The sequence below is a fragment of the Eumetopias jubatus genome, unplaced genomic scaffold, assembly GCF_037043125.1.
Source record: "Eumetopias jubatus isolate StellerSeaLion01/CBP00866 unplaced genomic scaffold, mEumJub1_p1.0 scaffold_1, whole genome shotgun sequence".
Classification (NCBI taxonomy): domain Eukaryota; kingdom Metazoa; phylum Chordata; class Mammalia; order Carnivora; family Otariidae; genus Eumetopias; species Eumetopias jubatus.
The window spans coordinates 205,009,611-205,029,440 of NW_028274807.1; the positions used below are offsets into that span (position 1 = coordinate 205,009,611).

The 19,830-nt window shown below is 51.1% G+C and overlaps 1 protein-coding gene across 1 annotated transcript in view; it reads left to right on the top strand.

Moving 5' to 3' along the window:
* The window catches only part of UNC13A (unc-13 homolog A), a 50,011-nt gene that overhangs the window by 11,525 nt on the left and 18,656 nt on the right, over positions 1-19,830 (top strand). Inside the window, exons 9-28 of the mRNA XM_088023381.1 lie at positions 324-531; positions 3,854-4,408; positions 4,670-4,778; positions 6,588-6,634; positions 9,357-9,435; positions 9,599-9,604; positions 10,083-10,154; positions 10,441-10,660; positions 11,209-11,436; positions 12,348-12,489; positions 12,614-12,783; positions 13,428-13,543; positions 14,562-14,725; positions 15,117-15,267; positions 15,577-15,645; positions 15,969-16,058; positions 16,277-16,411; positions 18,001-18,134; positions 19,393-19,478; positions 19,658-19,784. Coding sequence (XP_087879507.1) covers positions 324-531; positions 3,854-4,408; positions 4,670-4,778; positions 6,588-6,634; positions 9,357-9,435; positions 9,599-9,604; positions 10,083-10,154; positions 10,441-10,660; positions 11,209-11,436; positions 12,348-12,489; positions 12,614-12,783; positions 13,428-13,543; positions 14,562-14,725; positions 15,117-15,267; positions 15,577-15,645; positions 15,969-16,058; positions 16,277-16,411; positions 18,001-18,134; positions 19,393-19,478; positions 19,658-19,784 — 2,908 coding nt within the window. The remainder of the gene's footprint in view (positions 1-323; positions 532-3,853; positions 4,409-4,669; positions 4,779-6,587; positions 6,635-9,356; positions 9,436-9,598; positions 9,605-10,082; positions 10,155-10,440; positions 10,661-11,208; positions 11,437-12,347; positions 12,490-12,613; positions 12,784-13,427; positions 13,544-14,561; positions 14,726-15,116; positions 15,268-15,576; positions 15,646-15,968; positions 16,059-16,276; positions 16,412-18,000; positions 18,135-19,392; positions 19,479-19,657; positions 19,785-19,830) is intronic.

A 19,830-nucleotide genomic window follows, 5' to 3' on the forward strand; every position in this document is an offset into this window, starting at 1 on the left:
AGAAAGCCTGGACTTCAGCAAAGTCCATTCTCACATTTGAGCTGAAGGACACCCTCCAATTTGTCCTTGTCCTCCTCACATTGTAGGATCTACCTTGGACCCCAGACTATGAGTCCAGTCTTACCAGCAAAGCAGGGTTTTCACCTCCCCTATCCTAAAGCCTCTATTTCTATTAACATGGCCCAAGATCCTTCATTCATTCTGGCAAAGATTCCTCTTCTTGGGTTAGCAGCCAGTGAAGATTCCCTAGTCTGAGAAGTCTGAGAGACTGCATTGACCTCCACGATGTGCTCTCCCTCTCCCTCCCCTCCTCTCTCTTCTAGATGATGACCCTGACAGTGCAGTGGACGATCGTGACAGTGACTATCGCAGCGAGACGAGCAACAGCATCCCACCACCTTATTACACTACATCCCAGCCCAATGCCTCAGTCCACCAGTATTCTGTCCGTCCACCACCCCTGGGTTCCCGGGAATCCTACAGTGACTCCATGCACAGTTATGAGGAGTTCTCTGAGCCACGGGCCCTCAGGTGTGTGATCTGTGGAGAAAGGGATCCATGTGTGTGCATGTGTGTGTATGTGGCTGTGTGTCCCAGAGTGGAGAGAGGAGTAGGGGACTTGGGCAAGATGGAGGGGGAGGTAAGTGGGTCTAGGAAAGCAGCATCCATACTCTCTTGTAGGTAATAGAGCCCTTTCTTTACCCTTGATCTCGTAAGAAAATCTCCCAAGCTTGGTAAAAGGGGATCTGCTTTGGCTGAAGAAAGAGGGATAAGTCAGGAGGCCCCTGAGAGGTGCCCCTGAAACATGGGGGTGCCTTGGCACTGGGGCACTGGTTTCTGTGTACTCTCTAACTGGGCAGGGCAGGAGCAGGTGGAGGAAGAGACCAGCGTTCATGGAGGGTGGTGAGGCATAGTGATATTGGAAGGACTCCCAGCAAGCAGCCACCTGGTGGTCCTGGTATGGTGCTGCCCGGCCCTCCCTAATGGCCTGACTCTGTGTTTCTGACTGGCAGCCATGGGCACGGTGACTCGGGAGCTGTCCCTTGAAAGTAGACTGTCCCTAAATCTGTCCCATAGGTGGGTACCCTGGCCCTCATGGGCCATGCCACTGCCCTATGCAGGGTGCTGATCCTCAAGCCTAAGAGGCTGACACTCGTGCCTGCCATCCTTCCTTGCTGACCTGATCACCCCAGCCCTGGTTTCCAAATAGAACGATGACAAACATGGTATTAAGCAGATTGAATATTTGTAAAGCGCTTAGAGTGGTGTCTGAAAGTGTTACACAGGGACTGTTAGGTACACAGCACAAATAATAGCATTTGGAGGTAACCATGCGCCCAGCGCTGGACAGGCACCTTCCCTTCATCATCTCATTTTATTCTCTGGGTGGGAATCCTATTGGTCTCATTTGGCAGGCAGGGAATCAAGGCACAGAGAGATTAAGTCACTTGTTTGAGGTCACACATCTGGTAAGTCATAAGGACTAGTGTTTATGGTGAACCTACTGGGTGCCAAGTAGTGGCCAGGTATGATTTTTGGTTGTGGGTCTTTTTCCTAAATATTTGTTCCCGGAAGAATACATTTCCTTCACGAAAGCATCACTCGCATTCATTTGCATACTCAAGGTAAGCCATTATGGGAATACTGTTTCAATGTATTGGAAAGAGCTGAGAGTAAGATATCAAATATTAATAAACTATTAACTCTTAGAAGAAGGAAAATTTTTCTCTTGGAGAAAAAGAGCTGGAGAGTGACCATAGCATCAGACCCAGAGAAAGTGCCAGGAAGTGTTTGGTTGGAGGAGTCTGTCTACTGTGAGCATTCCTGGGACAGAATGGGGTGGCGGAGGTTGGAGAAAGAGGAGTCTCCTCCCCTCCTGCTGTGGTCAGGCCACGCAGGGGTGAGGGAGAGGATGCAGAGACAGAAATGGCCTGCGTTCCCCTGAGAGTGACTCAAGCCACACTCCCCGGCTATCCTATGGCTATGCTGCCTAGTGCTGAGTGATCTGAGAGGCTAGGGACACAGAGCCAGACACAGACATTCCATCCCACAGGTCAGGGCTTGATGGGAAGGAGGGACCAGACTCTAGCAGTGGGGAAGGGTAGGGAGGGCTTCCTGGAGGAAGGCGCCTGGGAGATGGCCCTTGAAGAATAAATGAGAAGTCCGAGGAAGGGAATTTCAGGCAGAGGAAACAGCTCAGCCATAGACTGGAGAGGTGCAAGGTGCCAGATCATGCAGGAAGGCCCTTGCGTGGCTAATTCAGGGCCATGGGAACCAGGGGAAGCGTCTGATTGGGGTAAGAGCTGTGTTGGGACTCGGTATGTCAGAGCCAGGATGGGAGGATGGCCCCAAAGCCAAGCCTGGGACAAGGTATGTGGTGCCTGAGGTTGGAGGTGGAAACTTCCAGGCTCCTGTTGGGATCCCAGTCCTAGGCTGTCCCCCTTACCAGGGACCCCAGAATGTGCTGGGCTGGACTTCAGGGGTATTCATCAGCAGAGGAAGCTTGGAGTCCTTTCCAGCCAAGTAATACCTGCTGATCCCCCACCTGTTTCCTGCCATCTACAGGGATGGGCACTAAAAAGCAATCAACTAAACTCATAAACTAGTAAACAATGGCTAGAGGGAGAAACCCCCATTTTGATTGCTACAGCATCCCTGGAGCTGGCTGGAGAAAGGGGTCGCCGTCACTGAGAGTGGAGGAAATATGTAAGGCAAGGAATGATGTTTGTCGAGTGACTGAATGAATGATTAGAAGGGGGATGAGGGGTGGCCCATGTGTCATGCTGCCCGCCCTCAGGCAGAGATAGAGATTTCTTCCTAGTCACGTCCAGCATGACCCAGGGTGCATATTAGGAACATATAAAGACCTGACTTGGCCAGAGTGTGGGGGAAACTCACTCACTCAAAGAAGTGACATTTCAGTGGGCACCAAAGGGTTTTGCCAGATAAAGAACATGAGGAAGGGTGTTCCTGGCAGAAGGCACAGGAAGGGCAAAGGCCCAGAGGTGGGCACGAGTGTAGCGTTTTGTAGGAACAGTGAGAAAGCCGATGTGGCTGGAGCAGGGGGAGAGAACGGAGCTCGGAGGGAGATGAGGTGGGAAGGCTGGGCGGTTTGAGCCACCCTGGGTGTAGGGCATGGCACAGATTTTATTCCAAGGGCTCTAAGGAGCCACGGTAGGTCTTGGAACAGGGAGGCATGTGATTGTGTTTATGATTTGAAGAAGCCCCTCTGTGGCTTCCGTGGGAAGCAAGAACTGTTGGGGATAGGAGTGGACGTTGGGGCTGCATCTGGTGGAGATGGCAGAGTCTGGACTAGGCTGGGGCCCGGGGTGCAAGGAAGTGGATGCATTTTGCATATGTTTTCGAGGTAGAGCTGAGGAGACCCACTGCAGGGTCGGCTGTGAATAGAGGTTGAGGCAATGAGTGGAGGCAGGGAGGCATGGGACCCTGGTGAATGATGAGGCTTGGTGGTAGGAGGACGAGGTTGTTTCAGGAGCACTAAGTCTCCAAAGGCTGGCGGTGAGGGCACTCATTGGGGTCCCCAGCACGTAAAAAGAGCATTTACAGTCTCCACAGTGCATGGATGGGAGTGACGCACAGTAGGTCATCAATGACCACTAATGTCATCGATCGAGTTTACTGCCTCTACCACCAGGGGAAACACCAGGATAGCCGAGATTTTTGTTTCTTTTGTTCATGGCTGTGTTTCCCAGGTCCCTAGGGCAGAACCTGGTGCACAGCAGGTGCTTAACCAATGCTGAATGAATGACTGGGTGATGGAACCTGTGTGACCGGGGCTGGGTCAGGCAGCGGCTCTGTGCCTCCGCTGCTGAGCCCTGGCTGGTCCCCACAGCCCCACCGGCAGTAGCCGCTATGCCTCCTCGGGGGAACTGAGCCAGGGCAGCTCACAGCTGAGCGAGGACTTCGACCCAGACGAGCAGAGTCTGCAGGGCTCCGAGCTGGAGGACGAGCGGGACCGGGACTCCTACCACTCCTGCCACAGCTCGGTCAGCTACCACAAGGACTCGCCGCGCTGGGACCAGGATGAGGAGGAGCTGGATGAAGAACTGGACGAGGAGCTGGATGAGGACCTGGAGGACTTCCTGGAGGAGGAGGAGGAGGAGGAGCTGCCTGAGGATGAGGAGGAGCTGGAGGAGGAGGAGGAGGAGGAGGAGGTGCCTGATGACATCGGTAGCTACACCCACCGTGAAGAGGTGGCCGTGGCTGAGCCCAAAGACTTTAAGCGTGTCAGCCTCCCACCGGCCGCATCTGAGAAGGAGGAAAAGGCTCCGGCTGTACCTGCTGAGGCCCACGACGTGGCCAAGGCAGCCCTTGAGCCGGCTTCGCCAGAGGAGGTGCCCACCGCTGAGCCGGCACCTGAGCCGGAACCCCCCAAGTCTGAGGAGAGGTAATGGGAGGGGATCAAGGGGCTGTCACGGGGTTAGTGGTGCTGTGATGAGGTCAGCATGGACCTGGGGAATGGAGAGGAGTTTGTCACAGGGTCATGGGTGGGGAAGCCGAAGGGAGCCTGAGAGGCCCGTCAGAGGGGGTACAGATGGGTCATCGTGTCTCTGAAGGGCCAGAGAGGCAACGGAGGACCTGACGTCGCTCCAAGGGCGGAGGGTCAAGGGAGGGCCGGCCCTGAGCCTCATGACGCCCCTTGCCTCAGTTTCAGGCGACGAGAGGATGAGGAAGGCCAGGAGGGTCAGGACTCCATGTCCCGGGCCAAGGCCAACTGGCTTCGAGCCTTCAACAAAGTGCGGCTGCAGCTTCAGGAGGTGAGTGAAAGTAGAGCCGCCGGCCGGTCAGGCCCATGCCCCGCCCGCCCCGGTCCCGCGACCCGTCTGCCCACCTCCCCGCGGCTCCCGCACCCCACCCACCCTGGCCCTTTTCCAGGCTCTGCCCATACGGGCCACGACACGCCCACGGAGAGCTTGGCCACGCCCACTTCCGCACCCCATCCGCCTCGCCAACGCTTTCAGACATCCTGGTCTTTCCATGGCTCCGCCCACACCAACCTGGCCCCACCCACACCTGTCATTGTCCTGGCCCCATCATTCCTGGCCCAGCCGCTGTCCAATCCGACCCCTCTCTGACCCTAGCTACTCCTTGGCTTCATCTGTCTGCAGAAGGGCCCTTCCCTGTTCTCACCCATGTCTGCCTGTCCTCCTCCCCAAACAGCTGGCCCCACCAGGGCCCAGCCCAGTCTCCCGCATGCCAGCCCCTTCCTTCCATGGGCAAGAGGAAGAGATGAGCTGGAACCTGGAGTTAGGTCATGGTTACAACCGCGTCAGAGGTCAAGTTCATGGATAGGGGTAGAGGTTAGGGATGGGGTAGAGATCAGAGTTAGGGCAGCAGTCAGAGATCAGAGGTCAGGGTTAAAATTGGTGTTAGGGGGAGGAATCAGTGCCTGGGATCACATTGGGTACCAGTGTCAGGGCTGGGGAAATGTCTGAGGGCTGGTCAGAGAAGAAATTAAGTGAAAGATAGATTAGCATTAGGGTCAAGGTGACTGTTCAGATGGGCAGCAGGGTTGAAGCCATTCATTTACCTCTTCAGTTGCTCAAGCTGCCCTAGGCTGGGGACAGAGCAGTGCCCTTACGAAAGGGGCCCTTCCAAACTGGGGTGAGGCTGGCAATAGGAGATCCTAAAGAAAGTCCCAAAGTCCTACACCATCAAACATCAGAGCCACAGAAATTTCAAATCAAATTTCCTGTGTTTTAAAACAGAATTTTATTTTTTTTAACTAAGTAATCCATTCACATGGCTCTAAATGCAAAGAGTAGAAAAGAATATGCAGCGTAAAGTCTACTGAATAACTTTCAGTAAGTCAGCAAATTAAATGAAAAAACAGCAGCTACTCTTGTAATGGAACCAGTCATATGACAAAAAATAAATAAATAAACATGGGCAGGATCTCTGGGTTTTACAGAAGGGGCATAAAACTAATTGAAGACAATCAGGAAAACTCCCTGGAGGAGGTGACACTTAAGGAAAAGTGATATCCCAAATACTGCAATAATACTTCAGAAGAGAGGGCTGGACCCTCCCCACTCTTCGCCCACCATGTCACCCTTTAGTTGCATAGGAGGTGGAGGTGTCAACCCTGGTTCTAGCCTGAGATCCGAATGACAAATGGAGGCTGGTTGGGTGCAGTAGGTGGGAGGGCATACAAAGAGCTAGCACAGCTCAGGCAAAGGCCCTGGGGTACAAGATCAGATGAGTAGGTGAGGCTGGGAGAATGACAGAATCTTATGAGTGTTTGAACCTGTCCCTGGGAATCCCAGGACTGTAGAGCATGAGCTCTTGTTGGAGGTGATACTAACACATCCCCAGTTTGACAGACCAGGAGACCAAGTTCCATTGAGATTGGTGGTAGAGAGGAGCTCTTTTCTCCCCATTTTACAGATGGAAAACTGAGGCCCAGAGTAAGCTTAAGGACACACAGTGAGGACTAGGCCCCAGGCCTCCTGACTCCCAGCACAAAGGGGAGACAAAAGTGGGTGGGGAGCCTACCCTGCCCTGGGGAGACACTGATTTCCATTTCCCTTCTTCCCATCAAACATACATATCTGTTTGTCCTACAGGCCCGAGGAGAAGGAGAGATGTCTAAATCCCTGTGGTTCAAGGGCGGGTGAGTAACAGAGTTGGGTAGGAGGAAGTGTTGAACCCAGAGCTTGAGGCTGCTCTACACCATAGCCTCAGCCCAGTGAGGGCAGCAAGGGGTTCCATTTAGACAGGGGACAGACCGAGTGACAGATCGGGTGAAATAATGTAGCCACTATCCTAAGACATTCACCACAGACCGGAGCCAAAGATAGAACACACTGAATCCTCACAACAAACCCACGGGAGGCCTGCTACCCCTATTTTACAAGTGGGGAAACTGAGTCCAAAGAGGTCCATGCCTTGCCCCAGCCGCTTGCATTATTCAAGACCGCTCCCCCCTAGAAATAAATGTAAGATAAAGGAGAAGCCTATTTCCTGCAGCATACCTCTGTAATCCTGGAGTGATTTTTTTTTTTGCTTTGATTCTCTTTTCATTTTATTTTTATTTATTTATTTTTAAAGATTTTATTTATTTGAGAGATAGCGAGAGGGAGCACAAGCAGGGGGGAGAGGGAGAGTTGAGCAGGGACCCCGATGCGGGGCTCCATCCCAGGACCCTGGGATCATGACCCGAGCTGAAGGCAGACGCTTAACTGACTGAGCCACCCAGGCGCCGCTTGATTCTGTTTTTAAATATCTCAGATTATTGCTGTGGCTGCTGGCTCTTTAATGATAATCACTTGGTCTTATGTGGAGCAATTCATCGTATCTAATTTCTTAAATTTCTAATTTTCGGGGCTTCCTTTTTTTTAAGATTTTATTTATTCATGAGAGATAGAGAGAGAGAGAGAGAGAGAGAGAGGCAGAGGGAGAAGCAGGCTCCCAAGGAGCAAGGAGCCCGATGCGGGACTCGATCCCAGGACTCTGGGATAATGACCTGAGCCGAAGGCAGACGGTTAACCATCTGAGCCACCCAGGCGCCCTCGGGGCTTTCTTCTCCTTTGGCATCTGAGTGGTGAGGTTAGAAGATGTAAAAGATATTTTTAAGTTCCACTAATGTTTTAAAATAGCTGCAGGAGGGTGACTGCCTCTCTTTGTACATCCTTTGCACACAGAGGCATAGAGACAGAAGCTGTGACTCCCAGATGAGCAGGTGTCCTGGGTTGGGGAGCCCAGGACGCAGGGACTGACACAAATATGTACATGTGATTTATGGAGGAAGTGCCCTCAAGAGAAATCTGTGAGGCAGGCAGGATCAGGCAGGGGATGCAGCCAAGCACAGATGTAGTTCAGGGGTCGCCACACCTCTGCCTGATGGAGCAGGGAGCACTGGTACATGAGTAGCCCCCCCCACCCAGGGCTTGTCCGGAGTCATTGGCTGCCAGACATCTCTCTCAGTGGCCAATGGGAAGCTTCTGGAGAGGAGCCACACCTGAATCCTCTTTGGGATGAGAGCAGCTCTCAGTAAAGTGAATTTGTACAGGCCACAGAGCTCGCTCAGATCCAGCAGCTACACCAAAGCTGCCAAGAAGCAGTAGCCTAGATTTCCATTTCCCTTCTTCCCATCAGCATTGACATCACTCCTTCCAGAATAGATTTTAAGATTTTATTTATTTATCTGAGAGAGAGAGAGAGAGAGAGCATGAGCAGGGGGAGAGGGACAAGCAGACTCCTCGCCAAGCAGGGAGCCTGAGGTAGGGCTCGATCCTGGGACTCTGGGATCATGACCTGAGTGGAAGGCAGATGCTTAACTGACTGAGCCACCCTGGTGACGCATTCCAGAATAGATTTTATTTTTATTATTTATTTATTTATTTGACAGAAAGAGACACAGCGAGAGAGGGAACACAAGCAGGGGGAGTGGGAGAGGAAGAAGCGGGCCTCCTGCAGAGCAGGGAGCCTGATGTGGGGCTCGATCCCAGGACCCCAGGATCATGACCCGAGCCGAAGGCAGACATCTAACGACTGAGCCACCCAGGCACCCCTAGATTTTATTTTTTTTAAGATTTTATTGATTTGAGAGAGAGAGCACTAGTAGAGGGGAGAGGCAGAGGGAGAGGGAAAAACAGAGGGAGAGGGAGAAGCAAGCTCCCTGCTGAGCAGGCTCGATCCCAGGGTCCGGAATAGATTTTAAATATATATACCCATTTTCCAATTTTGAGCATAAGGAAAGGTTTCCTGAATATCTTAGTATATTATTTAGATTTGCCTTAATTCAAATTTTCATTAAACGTGGGCAACTGCATCATCTCCCCATTCCCCAGATGAGGAAGCTGACGTCTAGTGTGTTCATTTCCAAGGGCCGCTATGACAAACTACCACAAATGTGTAGCCTAAAACAACAGAAATAGATTCTTCTACAGTTCTGGAGGCCAGAAGTCCAAAATCAAGTTGTTGGCTGGCCCACACTCCCTCCAATACCTGTAGGGGAGAACCTGTCCTTGCTTTGCTAGCTGCTGGTAGTTGCTGGCAATCCTCAGGATTCCTTCGTTTGTAGATGTGTCACTCTAAACTCTGTCTCTTGTCACGTTGCTGTCTCTCTTTTTATAAAGACACCAGTTATACTGGATTAGGGGCCCACCTACTCTAGTGTGACCTCATCTTAACTAATTATATCTGTGATGACCCTATTTCTAAATAAGGCCACATTCTGAGGTTCGAGGGGCTAGGACTTAAATGTATCTTTTTGGGAGACACAATTCAGCCTTTAATATCCAGGGAGATCAAGTGATGTCCAGGCCTCAAGTGATGTCTATTGGAGGAAGGGGGAAGCCTGGGCCCTTGACATCCCTGTGTGTGTCTTGCAGCCCTGGAGGTGGCCTCATCATCATTGACAGCATGCCAGACATCCGCAAGAGGAAGCCCATTCCACTCGTGAGCGACCTGGTGAGCGCCTGTGCCCTCTTCTCCCCCAGCGCAGCAGGCCTGCCATAAGCAGTGCTCAACTTATACAACTGCCCATGGCAGACCTGGGACTGGGAGCTGGCAAGGTGTTCTCTGGAACTAACGTAATCTGATTTTTATCCTGCCTGCTGCGTGGACACTTCAGGCCATGGTGAGTGATGGTGACTTGGGCCTACGGTCTCTATCTCTTCCCAGGAACCCGCCCCCCACTGGGATCTTTCAGCTGGCCCCAACCCATGGGTTCTGGGTGGGGGGATCCCTGCCGTGTCCTACAGTTTATGGGCAGAGGAGAGAGCAGGTGACTCCTGACCTTGGTTCATGGAGTGGCTGGTAGTTTTGTCCTGTGGCTGGTGATCATGCCAAGTGCAGCTCCTGAGTCTGGTGGGGGATGGGTGAGTGAGGGGTGTGAGACTGCACACCTTCCAGGGTCCCTTCTAACCTGGAGCTTCTGTCACTTTCCAATTCTTTGCTGGCTCTGCTCCCGCTGCTGTGACCTGTTTCGTATTCGTGGCTGTGGCTTCAATCTGTGGCTGGTGGCCCCAAATCATGGCTGTGGATTCTGCTTGTGGTGACAACCCCATGGGTGTGAATCGACCCCTGTGACTCCCTGGGTGATTTCCCTGCCCCAGTCCCTGGTCCAGTCCAGAAAAGCAGGCATCACCTCGGCCTTGGCCTCCAGCACTTTGAACAACGAGGAGTTGGTGCGTGGGGCACCTCCCCTTCCACTGGTTGAGGGCTGGGCTGGGCTGGGGGTTCCTGGAGGAGGAGGAGGAGAGTGTGGCTGAGACAGGCATTCCTCGCTCTCCATTCTCCGCAATCTGGTTTCCAGAATTGGGTTGCGCAACACCCTGTCAACATGATCTGTGCACAGGAAACGTGGTCCCACAGTGTGGGGGCAGGGAGAGGGACTGGGACTTTACTATACTCAGCAAGGGGGTGAGGGCGGGGCAGGACAGCGCCCCATGCCGGCCCCCTCCCTCCCCTCAGAAAAACCACGTTTACAAGAAGACCCTACAAGCCTTAATCTATCCCATCTCCTGCACGACGCCGCACAACTTCGAGGTGTGGACGGCCACCACGCCCACCTACTGCTACGAGTGCGAGGGGCTGCTGTGGGGCATCGCGCGGCAAGGCATGCGCTGCACCGAGTGCGGTGTCAAGTGCCACGAGAAGTGCCAGGACCTGCTCAACGCAGATTGCCTGCAGCGTGAGCGCTCGGCTGGAGGGGCGGTGCTCCGCGGGGGGGGGGGGCGGGGGGGGCGGGGGGGCGGGGCAAAAACCGGGGCGGACTCCTTGGCCGGAGTATTGGGGCGAGAGGCGGGAAAAGGAGATATGAGAGGGTCAGAGGGGTGGGGCAGGACTCAGGGACTAGCTAAACTGTGCAACGAATGGGTTTCCTGAGAGTCAGCGGTTCCGCTGGAGAAAAATGGGTTAGGGTTAGGGTTAGCTCGGGATGGAGGGGGCTCAGAGTGGGGGGAGGAGTCAGAGAAGGGGCGGGGTCTTGGCAGAGAGCGGGGATTCAGAGGAGGAGGGGACCCGCGTAGACAGGTGGGGACTGACGGGTCGAAAGGGTAGGAGGATTCAGAGAGCAGGTAGAAAGCTCTAGCAGTTCTAGCTTTGGGGTGCGAGTCACCTGAGCCCCCATGGCTTAAAGTAGCCTTGGCCGCAGCCGAGGAAGCTCTGGAATGGGAGTTGGGAGTTCTCGCTCCAGTGAGGGAGCGCGCTCTGGACAGTGACTGCTGTCTGCGTCCGCAGGCGCTGCAGAGAAAAGCTCCAAGCACGGGGCGGAGGACCGGACGCAGAACATCATCATGGTGCTCAAGGACCGCATGAAGATCCGGGAGCGCAACAAACCTGAGATCTTCGAGCTCATCCAGGAGATCTTCGCCGTGACCAAGACCGCGCATACGCAGCAGATGAAGGCGGTCAAGCAGAGCGTGCTGGACGGCACATCCAAGTGGTCGGCCAAGATCAGCATCACTGGTGAGGCCGCGGGGGTTGGGGGGGTGGCACAGGGTCCCTTCTTAGCCCCCTGTGCTTCCTCCTATGGCTCTTCCTTTTGCTGCGTGTACTTGAGTATGTCCATGTCTTTCCCATGTCCATATGTGTGAGTGTTTGTGCTCACAGGGTGGGCATGTATGCCTCCAAATGTGAGCGCATGACACTATCTGGATGAGTCTTGATTGGTGCCCCCCCAGAATCAGACCCCAAGAAGAGGAGTTGAGGGCACATTGTTTCTTTGGGGGGTGATGCCATGGGAGTTGAGAAGTGAGCTTGGGAGGGAAGGAGCCCTTCACAGGGTGCCAATGATCAGGCAATGCTGTGGACAACTGGGGCCCATTCCCCCCGGGGACCACTGGGGGACAGTGTTGAGCTCACACAGCGGAGTGGTCCTACCCAGGGGTGGGAGCCTTAGGATGTTTATCCATGCCCAACGTCATTCAAATTTCCCTGAAAGACCCCAAGATGAGGATTTCAGGGCAATGAGTATCCAGGAGGTGGCCCCAGGAAGCCCCAGTGCAGGTGGAGACGTGAGTCTGGGAGCAGGTAGGGAAGGCACATAAACAGGTGGCTGCCAATAAACAGGTGACTCCATGAGCAACTGTAAGCTCAGTCCTGCTGGAGATTTCAGGACAATGTACAGAATGTCCTACCCAGGGGTGGCCCTGGGGCACCTTCCCATTCTGCATCAGCTGAGGGCTCCCTGGGTGTTAACTCTCTAGTAAGTCCTTCATGTCTTGTGGGTGTCCCCATGGGCTCCTGTGGTCAGAACAAAGCCCTCAGGCCATGTCACAGGTGTCTCCAACAAGCAACCTGGAGCCCGTGGCAGGGACTGTTTTCAGCATACCTCACTCCTTGAGCCCATATTTGTATTTGTTCTGTGTGTCTTACAGTGGTCTGTGCCCAGGGCTTGCAGGCGAAGGACAAGACAGGATCCAGTGACCCCTATGTCACTGTCCAGGTTGGGAAGACCAAGAAACGGACAAAAACCATCTATGGGAACCTGAACCCTGTGTGGGAGGAGAACTTCCACTTGTAAGTGCCTGGCTGAACCCCTGAGCCCCCAGGGGGAGCTCTCTGCTGGGGCAACTGAAGGGGGCTCCAAGACCAGCCTGTGCCAGCCACCTGACCCTAGCTTCTGCCTCCCCCTGCCCTGCAGTGAATGTCACAACTCCTCAGACCGAATCAAGGTGCGTGTCTGGGATGAGGATGATGACATCAAATCCCGTGTGAAGCAGCGGTTTAAGAGGGAATCTGATGACTTCCTGGGACAGACAATCATCGAGGTGCGGACACTCAGCGGCGAGATGGACGTGTGGTACAACCTGGGTGAGCATGGGTGGTGTTCTGCAAGGGACAGGGAGGGCGCCCCAGGGAGCCAAATTGGGGAACCAGTGTCAGGAGGAGTTAGTCTAGGAGCCCAATCTGATGCGGGAGGCAGGGTCTGTGAGTCCCAATCTGATGGATGAGGCAGGGGCTGTGAGGCCCAATCTGATGGGGGGGAGCAGGGTCTGTGAGCCCAATCTAATGGAGCAGGACGCAAGACCTGGGGATCCTAGTCTGAGGAGAGAGGCACAGACCCAGGAACCCTGTCTAAGATGAGTAGATTCTGGAGATCTTGATCTGATGGGGGAAGCAGGGCCTGGGAGCCTAGTCTGGGGGAGAAGCAGGGATAGGGCCTGCTAGGGATAGCCCAGCCTAGCCCAGCCTAGGGCTCCTGGTTAAAGAGGAAGATGCAGACTCAGGAATTTAACCCGAGCAAGGAAGTAAGGTCTGGAGTCCTAGTTGAAGGGAGAGACAGGGCCTAGTGAATTCTAGACTAATGGGAGTGGCACAAGATGAGAGAGCCAATCCAAGAAGATACCCAAGTCTTAATCTCAGGGAGTCCAGGAGGGCTACAGTCATGCATACATTAAAATATCCTGGGCCTATATTGGAAAGTTCTGATGTAGCCATCCATTTCTGTTTTTCAGACAAGCGGACTGACAAATCCGCTGTATCAGGTGCCATCCGGCTACACATCAGTGTGGAGATCAAAGGCGAGGAAAAGGTGGCGCCCTACCATGTCCAGTACACGTGTCTGCATGAGGTGAGGCCCACTGCTTCTCCCTGCCTTCAAGCGCTCACTATGATCTCCCACATCGCCTCCACTTGGAATTCCTGCCTGCCCCAGCCCCACCTTCCTCTTTCTGGCCACACCATCCACAATCCTCAGGCCTCTAAGACTATCCCCTGGTGCCATTCCTTCTGCCTGGAAAACTCCTCTTTATTCATCCAGCTTCAGGGCCCCCTCCTTTGGGAAGCCCTCCCTGACCTCCAGGCAGACTCTCCCTACCCAGCTCCAGGTCTTCCATCTGTTCCAGACCTGAACAGGGGAGTTCTTGGAGAGAACTCAGTTTGTTGAATGAATAAATGATTGAATGGACAAATAGATGATGAGTGGATAAAAGGATGTGTGGTTGAACTATTGGAAGTATAGATAAGTGGATGAGTAAATTTGGGGGCAGTTGGATAGGTGGATGGGTAGAAAGATGGATGATGGATGAATGGATGGACAAATTGATGGGAAGATAAACAGATAAGTGATGGATGGTTGGATGGGTGGATGGATGAATTGCTGGATGGACAGATTAAGTTGTGGGTAGTTATAGGGGATGGATGTGTGGTTGGATTATTAAAAGAGAGGATTAGTGCATGGATGAAACTTTGGGTAGACGAATGGGTGGGTGGGTGGATGAGTGAATGAATGGGCAGGCAGACAGATGGAAATTTAGATAGATGCGTGGACAGATGGACAAATGGATGAATGTATGAAAGGATAGAGGAGTGGTTAGGTGGATTTTGGGGTAGCTGGATCGATGGGTGAATGAGTAGATGGATAGATAAATGGATGGGTGGGTAGGTGGGTGAAGTGTTACAAGGATGGATGAGTCAATGGGTGAAATTTTTGGTAGTTGAATGAATTGGCGGGTGGTGGATAGATGAAAGTGTAGATGAATAAATTAATGAATAAACAGATGGGTGATGTAAGCTGCCCCAGACCTGGGATCTCTGACCCCTTGTGCCTCAATGCACTCTTCATGATGCCTTCTCCCTCTTGGTGGCAGAACCTGTTCCACTTCGTGACAGATGTGCAGAACAATGGGGTTGTGAAGATCCCAGATGCCAAGGGTGATGACGCCTGGAAGGTTTACTATGATGAGACAGCCCAGGAAATTGTGGATGAATTTGCCATGCGATATGGCGTAGAGTCCATCTACCAAGCCATGACGTGAGGCTGCAGGCTGGGGTGGACATGAGGGCAAGGTGCAGGAAACTGGGGTGAGGGGGCCACCAAGTGGACCCTGGCAGATCTAGTGGTGGAAGGATTCTTGGGAGAAGGAACCAAAGAGGATGTGGGTGTGGTGGGCATTCTGTAGTCCCTTGGAGGTTAGGAAAGTGCCATTCCTGGGAGCTGAAGTGTGCTCAGAGTCAGAGTTAGAGGCAGAGATGGGCAACCCAGAGAGGAGGCAGAGAGAAACTTGGAAGACACAATCAGCCAGAGGGAATGGTTTGAAGATTAGAGGGAGCCACTTACAGATGCTGTCTTGGAGGCCCTCTAGTGGGACACTGCCTGTCCTGGCTGGATGCCAGGCCCAATTTCTCCCACTCCCTCCCACCAGCCACTTTGCCTGCCTCTCCTCCAAGTACATGTGTCCTGGGGTGCCCGCCGTCATGAGCACCCTGCTCGCCAACATCAATGCCTACTATGCGCACACCACCGCCTCCACCAACGTGTCCGCATCTGACCGCTTTGCTGCCTCCAACTTTGGGGTCAGTCCCAGGGACTGGGGCTGGGGGAGGAGGGAGAGCCCAACCCCGTGCTGGTCAGACCCTGTGTGATTCCCTGGTCTCCAATCTGGAACTGACTTAGCGTGTGATTTTGCACCAGTCACTTGCCCTCTCTAAGCCTCAGTTTACCCCTCTGTAGAATGGAAACAGATATCACGATGGTTCAGTTCAATAGTGGATGGGGTGCACTTAGTGTACAATAAGCACTTACCCAATATGTCAGCCGCCTTTAGCTGCTACACTTGACTCCATGTCTCTGCTTCCATCCATCCTCCTCCTCTCCCTCCTCAGAAAGAGCGCTTTGTCAAGCTCCTGGACCAGCTGCACAACTCCTTGCGGATCGACCTCTCCATGTATCGGGTGAGAAGTACATGCATGATGACTTGCTTGCTCCTACACATGGGTGTGCCTGTAGGGGAGAGCTCCCAGCCAGTGTGCATATGAGAGGACCCATCTTAACATGTGGAAAGTGTTCCTTTGACATGTGTACACATATGTGGGTAGCACCTGCCCAATTTGCTTGGTGCATCCAACCAGACCCCCCCCCCCCGGTTGCTTCAAGGTGTTCTCATGGACACTCACATACTTCCTAAAACTTGGGGGGGCTCTTGTATTTCCCCTAAAACAGTCTCCCTCTACCCAGCCCTCTTCCATAATCCCACCTCTCTTCTCCCTTCCAACAGAACAACTTCCCAGCCAGCAGCCCAGAGAGACTCCAGGACCTCAAATCCACTGTGGACCTTCTCACCAGCATCACCTTCTTTCGGATGAAGGTAAGAAGGAGACCCAGTCCCATTAGCTTTCCATCGGGCATTTTCTAGCACTCTTAGCTCCTAACCAAGTAACATTTCTCCTGGAGAGTAGTGCCCTTTCTCAATGACCCTCTGCTTTCATACTGCTACATTTCCTTAAACTCATAACCACTTGTAGCCACTTCCTGGGTACCGCCTGTTCCAGCTATGCTGACTTGTGCCTGTCTCCTTCCCTCTAGGTACAAGAACTCCAGAGCCCACCCCGAGCCAGCCAGGTGGTGAAAGACTGTGTGAAAGCCTGCCTCAACTCTACTTATGAGTACATCTTCAACAACTGTCATGAACTCTATAGTCGGGAGTACCAGACAGACCCGGTGAGGACCCCAGATAAAGCAGAATGGAATAGGGGATACCAACCAGACCCTGGCCCAAGTCCTAGGTCTGCCCCTTCTCAAGTGACTTAATTGAACCTCAGTATCTCCCTCTGTAAAATGGGGTCATAAACCTATATCTCAGAATTGAAGAGAAAATTTAATGAGATGCTATCTTTAGACAAAATGTAAGTAAATGCTTAGCACCTGATATACAATAGATGCTCAATAAATTCAGTTTTAGTTAAACTTAGTTGAGTTTGGCATGCAGTTTGCCTAGGATAGAATCACTGTTCAATAAATGTTGAGTTGAATTTAATTTCTTCAGTAGAGTTGAGTTTTGGTCATTTCAACTCAATTTATTTGAGATCTTTCAACATGTGTTTGTTTATCTACACATATAATGCCAAGATTGTCAGTAAGATTTCAAGGAGTTCATACCATTTTAGAAGGAAAAGATATATACGTTGAAATTCACAACCTAGGGTGATTAGCCCTGGGATGGAGGAATTGTAGGAGACCGTGGGGGCTTAAGGGGCCCCTACCTCACCTTGGGCTTCAGATAGGAGATAACACATAAGCTCAATTTAGTGATATTTTATTTCATTCTGTTCATTTACATTCAATTGACTTCAAGTTGAAGTCAACTTGAGTTGAAATCAAGTCACTTTGAATTGAATTGTGTTGAGGTACAGTGGATTAAATTGGGTTAGGTTTAGTTCGACTATAAACAGTTTAGTTCCATTTATTTCTATTCAGGTGACTTAAAATTACTCTTGGCTAATTAGTGAGCAGAACTGAGTTGGATTAAGCTGGGTTTAATTTAATAAAAATCCATTTATTTATATTCAGTTGACTTGAAGTTATTCTTGACTCGGTTGAGTTGGCTTGAGTGAGGATGAGCTGGGTTGTTGGGTTAGGTATAGTTGGGTTCAAATGAATTGGGTTGAGTTGGGCTCATTTCAGTTGAATTTAGCTACATTCATTTTCATTGATTGACTAAAGTTGGATTGAACTGACCTGAGTATGTTAGGTTCAGTTGAGTAGGTAGAGTTGAATTGGATTGACTCAGTTGAGTTGAATTAGATTAAGTTAGGTTGGGTGGAGTTCAAGTCAATTTATTTCCATTATTTTGACTTAGGATGATGTTGATTTTGGATGAGTTGATTAGGTTCAATCCAACTGAATTCATTTGATTTTAATTCAATCCAGTTAAGTTTAATTCTACTACATTCAGTATAATTGGCCCAGGTTCAGTTTCATTGAATTAATTCTGAGGATCTCCATCTGTTAAACTAAATGGGCCTGATTGGCATTCCATTTGGTTTAGTGGGCTTCAGTTTTTTTCAACTAAATTCAGTTCTATTCACTTTTATGAGTTGAGTCTAATTAAGCTTTGTTGAGCTGCATGGACATGAGTTCTGTTTGGGCCAGTTTACATGAATTCAGTTCCTTTTCATACAGCTCTCCTACCTGAACCACCCATGTGTTAATGGGACCCCTTCCTCACTAACCTCCTGCCCCTCAATAGTGAACTAACTCGCATCCACCTATGGACCCCTTTGGCTAATGTCTCCACTTCCCCACTGCAGGCCAAGAAGGGAGAAGTTCCCCCAGAAGAACAGGGACCCAGCATCAAGAACCTTGACTTCTGGTCCAAGCTGATTACTCTCATAGTGTCCATCATTGAGGAAGACAAAAATTCCTACACTCCCTGCCTCAACCAGTGAGTTGTGCATCTGTGCAGTTAATTACCTGGAGGTCATCATGTGTGTGTGTGTATGTGTGCACAATTTTGTGTCTTATGTGTAAAGATGATCATGTCTAATTACACATAAAATGATGTGTATGTGGAGGCAACTGTAGGTGTGGTTGTGCCTGAATAAATATGACATAATTTATAAACATAAAATCATATGTATGTATAAAATCAATGGTGTAATCAGACATGTATTTTGTATGTTGATTTGTGTGAATAACAATGTGTACATATGTATATAATTTTGTATATGTGTGTAGGTTCATAAATAACAATTGACAGTGTTGCTCGAGTATTTACTACGTGCTAGATACTCTACTAAATGTTTTACATTTAAATTGCATTGTATCTTGTGTGTGGGTGTAATTCTGTGTATAGTTGTGGCCTATGGGTTTAATTGTATATTGTATATGTGTATACTTGTGGAATGCACTTCAATATGCAATTTTGTATATTGTGTAATTGTGTGTGAGTATGGACACAGTTTTGGTTTGTAGATTTATACGTCTGTAGAGTTTCCATCTGTGTTAGCTGAATGAACTGTTGTGTCTTATTTTTCCCTGAGTGCTAGAGGGGCTCCTAACTCTGGCATGCCAGTATCTCTTGGTTAGTTAGATATTCAGTTAAGATCAGGGATTTGGGATGGATGGACTGAAGGGTGGATGGATGTATGGGCAGATGGATGGAGATATGATCGAATGGGGAGATGAACAGATGGATGGGTAGATGGTTGGATTAATAGGTGGATAGATGGATAGATTGGTGGGAGGATGAATGAGTAGTAAAGGAATGGATGGATAGTTGACTGGATGGATGGATGGATGGATGGATGGATGGATGAGTGGATGAGTAGGTAGGTGAATGGATAGATTGGTGGAAGGATGAATAGCTAGATAAAGGAACGGATGGATAGCTGGTTGGATGGAGAAATGGATGGGTGGATGGATGGATGGATAGATAGACAGATGTGTGAGCGAATGGATGGGTAGAAAGGTGGATGACTGGGTGGATGAATGGATGAAGGGATGGAGAGATAGATGGGTGGAGGCTCAGGGAGAAGCAGGGCTTCAGTTCAAAGTCACTCAGCACATCAGTGGCTTTGAGGGAACTTGAATCCAGAATGCTTTGTCTATCCCACACTACCCTCCGGGCTGGGAAGGCCAAAGCAGCCTGTGCCACCCTGCTTCCATCTGTCAAGGTTTCATACTTCCATGACTTTGACTAGGTTTCCCCAGGAGCTGAATGTGGGCAAAATCAGTGCCGAAGTGATGTGGAACCTGTTTGCCCAGGACATGAAGTATGCCATGGAGGGTGAGTGCCCCCATCCCCATACCTTCTAGCCTGGCTATTGCAGGTAGCTGTGCCTCAGTAGTATCCCCTCCAAGGCTGTGAGCATCCTGGACCCTCAAGCTTGAGGTTGGACACCTGTGATGGCCAGAGCTGGTGCTGCCAAGACAGGGGGTGGAGACTTTCCATTCTTCCCCTACCAGAGCATGACAAGCATCGCCTGTGCAAGAGTGCTGACTACATGAACCTACACTTCAAGGTCAAGTGGCTGTACAATGAGTATGTGGCAGAGCTTCCTGCCTTCAAGGACCGCGTGCCTGAATACCCTGCGTAAGTCCCTTGCCCCAAGCCAGAACTGTAGCTCTGACAGCTAGAC